Source organism: Ursus maritimus, unplaced genomic scaffold, assembly GCF_017311325.1.
Source record: "Ursus maritimus isolate PB19 unplaced genomic scaffold, ASM1731132v1 scaffold_26, whole genome shotgun sequence".
In the NCBI taxonomy this organism is placed as follows: Eukaryota; Metazoa; Chordata; class Mammalia; order Carnivora; family Ursidae; genus Ursus; species Ursus maritimus.
In genome coordinates, this window is record NW_024425119.1 from 19412547 (window position 1) to 19422677 (window position 10131).

Below are 10131 nucleotides of genomic sequence, written 5' to 3' on the forward strand. Positions count from 1 at the left end.
TGGGATTGTCCATGAAGCTTTCTTACCATTAGAGGCATTCTCTGATATTGCTGACACTGAAACATTAAAAGGTAAAGAGTTTTCTGTTTATGGGAAAATATTATTTGTTTAGGGAAGAGCAGATTTAGGATTAAATATATGGCTTATTTCAAAGAAAGGCTAAAGGGATAAAGTGCTATAATATCAACTTTCCAGATTGTTTAGAGAAGGAAATTGGGAAAGTGAAAATTTTGAAAATATTTGAAAATTGTTTGAGCAGTATCAAGGGACTATATCAATAAAATTACTATCTTTGGAGATTGTGTTTAAAAAGAGATTTTTTTACAGTAGGTTCTAGTCTCAAAGTCCATCAAACAAAGCTATAAAAAATTTCTTGATTTCAATGCTGAATTATTCTTTTTAGAAAATTTGAGAAGCAATGTGCCTCCTGAAGCTGCCGATAGTTCTCATTGTACTCTCGGTTGCATTAAACCATCTGAAAGCTACTCCCATTAAAAGGTTAGTATCTTAAAAATCCTGTTTCTTTTGTAAAATTTGGGAAAATTAGAATTAAAAACTGCTATATAATTAACAGCCCTTATGCCAATAGATGCATCTTTCTGACAGAACTTCTGACAGACAGAAACAGATAGTTCCAGTTTTGTCAAGAAATATGCTCTTGGAACCTAGAGGGGCAAAATCAGAACACAAAGCAGGAAAACCAAAGGGTAGTAATTTCCACTATATTAACCTGATTCTCAAATAAACTAGAGAAAATTAAAACATATATTCTATATCAGGTGGGATTTTATTGTATATTTACATTTTTTTTCCCTCAGAGGGCTCTGTCAATATCCAAAACTATTATATCTCTGCCTGGAAATTGAAATATGTAGAAATAATCAGGGAGCAAATTAAAATTTTTAAGAACTAGTTTAAAAGCCATTTGCTCGTAGGGGGTTCTTTCTATATTGCTAACTGTTCTATTAATGAAATAGAATTATTAAAAAATATGTTCTTCATGAGTTTACTTCTGAGCTGCTCTAAATGTAAATGTATACTTCTTAAAAATGTTTTCAATAGGTAGCATGTGCATCAGGGTTTCCTAAGAAGGCTTATTTTGAAAGGTGTCATGTCATTTAAGTGGTATTTTTAAGGAAGTCTAAAAACTCCATCAGGTGAAAATGTTAGCAGTAATTACAACTTTCAAGAGGAAAGGACTGTGGGGAAAGAACTGTAATTCTCCATTTATTTAAAAGATTTTCAAGTCCAAATTCATGCATATGTCATAAACAATATAGTTGAGGATTTGTTTGTGCCTAAATCAGTTTGACCTCTTATAGTCTTGTAGGACTGAACTTACACACTCTTTAAGACCAAGGAGTATTAAGGTTACTTTTGAAAATATTTTGTTTCATGTCATATTAAAACTTTTCTCATAGAATTATTAGCATCTTGTCTATTTTCCTTTGAGGTGTTTTTTGTTGAGGTGGCAGTCTGTGGTGATATATAAAAAGTTTGACAGCACCCACATGTAATAAATAGCAGGGATCATCAGATTTCCTTTGTCCTTTCAGGCTTATCGAATTTACAGGATGTTCTTCTCAGAATTGACTCTAATTTTCAATTGGATTTTTGTGGGTAAAAATAAGTGAAACTGACATGAAGTTTCTGGTAAACCAGCAGAACAATAGAAAAACAGGAAAATTAGCAGTAATACCTAGCATTTCTTTCTATATTTTGATTTTTTCTTTCATTAGATATAGACATTTGATAAACACATTTATCCAGTATGTCTTTACAGATATGAGTTTATTATGAGGTGAACTTCACTCATAAATAAAATAGTATATAACATTATTTATTTTCAAGTTATTTTCATGTTAGTCTCACAATCTCTTAATTTGAATTTTTATTAGAAATGCTTCCAAGGCATTCTCTAAATTACTCTTTAATGAATTTCCAGAAATCAGTATATCTGGTCATTTTTTTTAAGGGGGGAGAATTTGTCATCCTGAGCTGTTCAACCATGTAATATTCTATAAATCTCATAAAAAGCTGAGAAAGCCTATGTAGAACATGACTTAAATCATACACTTTTAAAAGACAAAGCTGATATAGATTTATCCATGTCATTTTTCTTATAAAATTGAATCATCTCATTTGAGATCTTTTTTAACTTCCATACCTGTATGAGATGAGATTAAGATTAAACTGCCTTTATAAGCCATATCAAAAAATATTGTATACTCTTGACTGAGGCAAAAGGATCACACACTTGCCCACCAACTTTTAAACACTCAGTAAATATCTGCCTAGCAGATAAGCAGAGGTTAACCAGCTGTATAATTACTTCCACAAATGCATATTGAGAACTGGAGCAGGGATACAGTTTAACACTGTTTTAAAAAATCCTTGAGCGGCGCCTGGGTTGGCAAAGCGGGTTAAACATCCAGCTCTTGGTTTTCGCTCAGGTTGTGATCTCAAGGTCATGAGATCAAGCCCCTCAAGAGGCTTGGTCCTCAGCGCATATTCTGCTTGAGATTCTCTCTTCCTCTCCCTCTGCCCCTCCCACCCATGCTCTCTCTCTCCCTGTCTAAAATAAAATAAATAAATCTTTAAAAACCCTTGACCTGAGATGTTTTTAAAGAGAGACAATATAAGAGTGATTCTTCAGTCTGTAGTCATCACTGTTTAAACTCTTAAAGTTAGGAATTTGTGCATATGTGTAAGTGGTCAATAGGTTTGAACTAGCGTCTGTTACTAGAGTAGGCCTTGTCTGCCCAAGTAGTTAAAGAGGGAAAAAATGCCTGCAGGTAGGGGTGTGAAGCCTTTTACTAACCATTTCAGCCATCTTTTTCTATCTTAATGATAGTTTGGGAAAGAATCTTGTACATACTGATGCTATATTTATATGAAAAGTCTTGTTTGGGAAAGCAGTTTCATAATAATGAAAGAAATCAACATAGAAGCTCTTAATATTTCTTTAAAGTGGAATGATGGCTCTTCTAGCTACTCAAATAAGATGTCATTTTAGTTGGAATAATTTTAAGTCCTGTTACAGACTTTGAGACCAATTATCAAAGTACCACGCAGACATTTAGCAGATAGATTAGTTTCCACTCTGCTCCAGGCATTTGCCAAACATATCTTGGGACAGATATCACTTTGAACTTTCCCAGTTTGACCCATTATTTCCTTTATTGCTTTAAATTTATTATTTTGAAGTGTTTCAGTCAAATTCTAATTTCTGCTTTTTTCAAAAAAAGTTTATTCTCTTTTAGAATTAAATGATTTATGAATTATTGGTTTAATTCTTAAAAAGCATTAAATAATTCTTTGGAAATGTACGTTGGCCATGCTTACTACACATGCAAAAAGAAATAATTGAAAAAAAAACGTGACTAATACTGACATATTAGACCAGGTAATTAGGTCCCAACTTGGGTTTCCTTTGCCTGAAGAATAGGTTTGTTAGCATACACTATACTCAACAGGACCAGTATCTGATGCCGTAAGAATTTTCTGTATTTGGAAGAAAATATGAGCATAAAACCCTAAAGATTCACGAGAGATTTAAAAACACTTACTCTTAGGCTATCTCTACAGAGAGATACGGATAACGAAGTATTCTTCAAAGTAAACACATTGAGATCAAATCTATCGCATTTTGCCCCAAATTATGTATAACCACTTGTTTCTGAACATAGCTTCATATCTATATCTCTTTCCCAATTTACACTTATCCTAAGTTTTACTAATATTTCGATTTCCATAGAACTGAAAACTAAAACATTTCCCTGGCTTTCCTAATCATGTGCAAAAAAAGGGAAGCATGTTATCACTCTGTATCCATTTCCAATACCATTTTGAGAGCATACTGGAACAAAGAGTGGTACAAAAATATACAGTTGACATAAATAAATTCTGTATATAGACACAACATTTAACGTTCAAATGAATTACTTAACCACAGTTATAGTTTCTGACTTACCTGGAATATTATTATGCAATTGTTCCAGGTTGCTGAAAGAATGCAGTGGATATTAATACTATTAACATAAAAGTCTTTTGTTTTTAATATTCACCATAGTCCTATCATTAAAATTGTTAAAAGGAACCAAGTAGGTGGCAGAAAGATAGTAATGCTCATATATTTATCCTTAGAGTAACAGAACTCCCACTCTACAACAGTGAGAGTGCATGAACCAGTGATAAATTTGACTCCCCTTGAACCTTAATGGTACCTGACATTTCTCTCTTAACACCCCTGATTTAGCGATTTCAGGTAACTTAACAAAAATATTTTACACTGCTTAATTTTCATTGGAAAGATGTGGAAAATAAATACATATACATTTAATTCCACATATTCCAGATTACCTATAAATTTTATATTCTAAATCCTTTTGATATATTGGGAACTAGATTCATCAAGATTTAGAAGAATAAAAAAAAAGATTTAGAAGAATGTAAGACAAAGACATGTTTTTTTATTATTATTACTATCTGGAATATATGCCAAAGTTTCAAAGGATCATACTGAAAAATTCAACATTGACTATAATGGATGTTTTGTTACATGACATCCTAGGTCAAAAATTGCTTCTGTGGCATCTTCAAGGTGTCAAAAAATCTCGGTCATCCAGACTTTTCCAAACCAAAACGTTGAGTTACTTACATGAAAATGTTTCCTTTAGTTTTCATCAATATGAGATATTTGTTGTCCTATAGGTGTATCCAATCCTGAGTCTAAGGCTCTGACTTTCCACATTTGTTTTATGTCACCAGTCACCAGATGGAAAAGCGGAAATGCAACACTGCCACATGTGCGACTCAACGCCTGGCAAATTTCTTAGTTCGTTCCGGCAACAATCTTGGTGCCATTCTCTCACCTACCAATGTGGGATCCAATACATATGGCAAGAGGAACACAGCTGAGATTTTAAACAGGGGACCATTGAATTACTTACCCCATTAGAGGTCAATGTATCTCTACAGTTCTTACTGTTTCATGTATAAATATCCTAGTGACTTTCTGTGTAATTTAACATTAGCATGAAGATGAATTTTTATGTTTCATGTTTATTGCCAGTACATATAAATTGTCATGATAATAATTGTTTTAAATTTAATCCTAATTAAGATCCCATAATAAAAAAAGTCAATGTCTTTAAAAATGTTCTTGCCATCGATTTTTATTTTGAAAACATTTAAAAATCATGATTTTGCTTATATCTTTATGACATGAGTTTGAAAACAAAAGAGGAAATGGTGTTTGGAAACTTGGTAAATTGTAAATAGCTGAGAGTAAAGTTAAGAACATTAAAAAACAGCAATTATAAGGACCTTGTTAAGCAAATCCTTTTTGCATTAGATTTATGAAATGAGATAAAATGCTATTTAAAAAATTAATTAATTTTTGCTCCTGACTCAGTCAAAATATTTTTTGAAATTATATTCTTTGTTGTACTTGCTAGTACTAGAGGTTATTTAAAAAGTATAAAAGCAATTGTGTATGAGGGTTTCATTGTGTGTTATCACTGATGAGCTTTTATTAAACATACATGCCCTTCATTCTGTTCAAATGGCTTTCAGCAAATTTCAGTCATATTTTGATGCAGGGTATTGCAAAAGCAACTTGTGTTCCTATTAATCATTCAATTAAAAGACCACAGACTTGTGGAAAATATATACTGTATGGTAACTTATTTTGTTTGTTAAACTAATTGGATATTTCTGGCAGATGTTACATGTATATGATATACTTTTCTTGGAGGAAGCTGTTGAATTGGACATGAAATATAAAATTTCCCTCTGTCTGATTCATACAGGAGTATCTGCTTTCCCCTGACCATGAGTTAGTTACCTTTGGAAGTAGCAATGACTCAGATGAAGTGCTATTGTGTTTTTTGTGCCATTTCTAGAGGCATTAAACTTGTATTTAAGAAAATAGAAAAAAAAAGGATCTCAATGTTAGTGGGAATCTGACTGATTGACTTGACTTATACATTAAAATTTCCCCTTATGAAGTGTGCCTTAGATTACCATATTATAGTTGTGTGTATGTATGAGTGTATAGAAACAGGATATGATATTTATAATTATTTTATATCATAAGTTGCATGCTGAAATAAATAAATGAATGTATAAATTCCTATTTGTGATATTCAGCTATCAGCCCTTCTTTCAAAGTGGATTTGAGCAACATTTTAAATTGAATGTGATTAAGTTACAATTTCTTAAACTTACTTATTTAAATTTTTCCTGTAATAGTCTACTTTAAATAAAATTCTATTGCATATCACTTCTATATCAACTTCCCAATCTATTTTTCAAGAGTTAAAAAAAATTAATGAGTGCATATGACATTCAAGCATGGTGTATATTGTAGCACACAATTATCAGAAATAAGACAAAAATTGTGTGTAGTTACAGTAGCCTAACAACCTCTGGTGCTAAGGAGTGAAATGTAGTTGGGGTGGCTATGTAACTTATTCCAACTGGGAGATTTTGGAGAAGAAAAGAGGTCATTATATTGATGTGAGAGATATTAATAGTAGTTGTTCTAAAACTTAATCATTAAATTTATTAACAAAGAGAAATATTTGAACAAATTCAGTATTATTTTCTTGGTAGGCCAGTAGGAATCTAAATATATAAAAGTTGGGAATGCCTTATCTCATGAGGCTTACCAAATACTTTCCCTGATTTTTCATAATTACCTTGTGAAAATAATGAGTAAAACTCAGTTGATATAATTGGAAATATCAACAGTAAGTTTTGGTGACTACATTTGTCCCAACCTTTCTCATTGTGTCTATGATACCTGAAATCATAGGTACTCTCGAATACTCTAGAAGTGAGTTAAGCCTCCAAATACTAATATGCATGCCACAAATTATATTTCACTAAACAACTAAAAATACAAATGATTCCTCTATCTTCCATGTTGCAATACAGAGTCAGACATAGAATTTATTTAGTAATACTACATTTAAAAGTTCTGGAAATTCTCTTGAGCATTTTGAGAGAACACTATGCAATGAAGCCCTCACTTCTCTGAAGCCTGAATATCATTATCTAGCAATATTATGCAGAATATCCTTTGATCAAATTAGAAGAGCCTGTGAGTCCAAAGCTCCTTTGAGTACAAAATGGGTTTTTCATATAAATTAGGAGAAAGTATTCTTTTTCTACCAACTATTTTCCTTTTCACATACACACTACCCAGAGCTATGGAAAGGTTCATCTTCCACTCAGTGCATTTGTAGTAGACATTATTAGTGCTCACCAATATCCTCTTTCCTGAGCATATAAGAGATTATAGTCTCAGCCCTCTTGCATTCAGGTGAGGTCATGGGGCTAATTCTGGCCAGTGAAATATTAGCAGAAGTGGTGTGTGTCATTTTCAGGATGATCTAGTAGGTGAAAGGCCTCTATTTTTCAATCTTTCTCTTTCCTCTGCTGCAGCAGTTCCTGATGAGGAGTCCTCCATCAGGCTGGAGCTCTGAGTGACTTCATGGCGAACATTCCTACCAATCTATCCTGGACATGGAGTATGATCAAGAAATAAACTTTTGTGACTTTTATCTACAACCTACCATAATACAATAACCAAAGTCAAACTGTCAGCCTACCTAACAAAGCTGCTTCTCCTGTCAACTCCACTGAATTTAATAATAGCATAATCATTCTCCCACTGTAGTTGAATCCTGACGTCTTGGAATTATCACCAGTCACTCAAATTCCTCACTCCACATGTTCAAGTCAGTTACCAGGGCACATATACTTAAAAGCCTCCTTGCTATTAAGATATGTTTCTTCTTTCTTCTTCCTTTGCCAATAATGTAACTCCAGCCTCTTTACTATAAGCCAGGACCCTACATCAACCTGCAGATATTTCTCCAACCTCCAGCATTTTCTGCCATTCTGTACACCAATACTAGAATAAGGTTCCTAATGCACATTTCTTACTGCATCAGTCTTCTACACAGAATTTTTAAAAGGCTTGTTCTTAACCTACTAAAATCCATCAAATTCTTTAGCTTGACATTCAAGTCCCACTATAAATTAACCCCAAACTTATTTTCCAGCTTTACTGCACATCATCTCACTTTACACATTTATTCCCTGCCAAACTCTTTGGTTGTTTTAGTTGTTCCTGTTCCATTATCACCTGTCCTCTTCTTTTCCAGTCTCTGTCTCTTCCCTCAATTCCCTCCAAGCTGAACAACTGTCCACAGTGCAGACTTTTGAAATCTTTTAATGACAAAGTCAAGATCTTTCATCATTCTCTTCCTGAATATGATTTCTCCACCCACTGAGCTGTCATCACACTTTGAGCTTATCTTTTACATTCAAAAGAAATACATAATTTGAGTATTATATTATTACCTCTCTATTTGTATTAGAAACACCATATTGTTATGTTGTTGCTGTATTATTTGTGAGACTAACACATTTCTCTCCCACACTGCTAGAAACAAGGACTCAAATATTCTCCATTCCACAAATTTTCTGTTTTACAATCAAGGAGCTTAAGCCTATTTACACATTCTGGAGGAAGGTAAGATATTTGAGCAGTTTCCATTTTCTGTCCTTGATATTATACTGGCATAAAGCTTAACAGTTCCTGTCTTCTGAAAATGACTTGACATTTACCACCAACATCTTTTGGTATGGAATGTACTTTACAGATACCAGAACATATTAATTACGGTTTTCTTGCCTTGAGTTGAGTTACTAACCCCACAGGAAATGAATTCCATCACACAATAAAGTAAACATAGTATTACACAATTAAATATTTAAATTCCATAAAATAATTATTGAAATAAAATCCTAAATTTCCATATTAAGTGGGATTAAGTAACTTCCATAAAAAGTGGGTTTTCTGGTGGAGTGGGACAGGAACAAATAATCATGTTTCTCAATTTATTATAGGAAAAATGCCCTTCCATTTGAGAAATGATAAAATATGATACCATCCTTCCCTTTCTCCTTATTCATTTAGACTGTACATTGAATTCATAAACAAATTTCATGAACAAAATTTAAATCTTGCCCTATTGCTTAAGCTTTGAAAATTATTTAATTTTTGACCACTTTTGTGAGAACGTACTATATATTGGTCATTCCTATTCATGTGGCTCTTTAACCTACATTATTTGGAAAATATTTATGCTAGCTAAAATATCTCTACTTTGAAACATTTATTGATAGTGCATAATGAGATATCAAAGAACACAGTGGGTTATAGTCCCGTAGCATTTTCAACAGGACTATGTGGAAGAAATTAAGACACAAAGCTCATTAGAAATCCATCCATGATACTCAGACATTCCTTAATAATCAATCCTGAGAGTTAGTCAATCAGGGAGAAATGGATTAAGTATTTGTGCTAAGATTTATCAATTTAGAAGCCAAACAGGAGCTAAGGTTTTACATATTAATGGCCAAATTTTTGTGTGTATATGAGGCAACACATGAATTAGCAAATAGCTATATCATTTGGTTTATAATTAATATCCTTAAAGATATAAACTGTCACACTTTATATTGTCTGGGATTAGGGCAACTCTCAATGATTTCTTTAAAAATTAAATTATACTATGGCAGTTATTAATAATGAAGCTAATATTTTTCTTCTGGGGATTCAGAAAACTTTTCTTCATAATGGCTGCCATGCTCTGCTCTATAAACACTTTCAGTTAGAATTCTATAAGAAGATCAGATGATAATAAGAATACAAATATATGCTTTACAGATTACAAGGTAGATCACAAACTTTTTGTGGTGGGCGGGATCAGGTATTACTCTAGTTAAGTAATTGAAAGAATCTAAAAAGGCAAGTCTATTGGTAAAACTCCATAGTACAGTTTTTGGAAAAATCCAATATATGCTTTTGGACGTGTGTAAAATGCTATTGCTTATCTGATAATTATTTAAAGAGGAAAGGAAGTCTTTATAATACAGTGTCATTTTTCAACTGCTAAAGAAATCACTGGGTAGCAAGGTCCAGGGGAAAGTCCATGGTGCTCCCAAGGTCCCTTGGTCATCTGCAAATGGTGTGAAATACACCTATGTAGGCTAAGTAATGGCAGATTCTTTAAAAATTGCTGTCAAATTCTTCACCTCTCCTCCTCTTAC

General features: G+C 32.8%; 1 protein-coding gene across 1 annotated transcript; it reads left to right on the top strand.

The window, feature by feature from the left end:
• Positions 1-418: 418 nt before the first annotated feature.
• On the top strand, positions 419-5022 carry LOC103677842 (islet amyloid polypeptide). The gene is made up of 2 exons (XM_008707092.2): positions 419-498; positions 4771-5022. Exons 1-2 carry the CDS (start codon positions 419-421, stop codon positions 4958-4960), a joined length of 270 nt encoding a protein of 89 aa, XP_008705314.1. The 3' UTR covers positions 4961-5022.
• The last annotated feature ends 5109 nt before the right edge of the window (positions 5023-10131 follow it).

What these genes read in the sequence shown, in the direction of transcription:
- LOC103677842 (XM_008707092.2), top strand. Translation starts at nt 419, where the DNA reads ATGTGCCTCCTGAAGCTGCCGATAGTTCTCATTGTACTCTCGGTTGCA. An exon ending in AAAGCTACTCCCATTAAAAG is followed by an intron (nt 499 to 4,770) that starts GTTAGTATCTTA and finishes TTATGTCACCAG; the next exon opens with TCACCAGATGGAAAAGCGGA.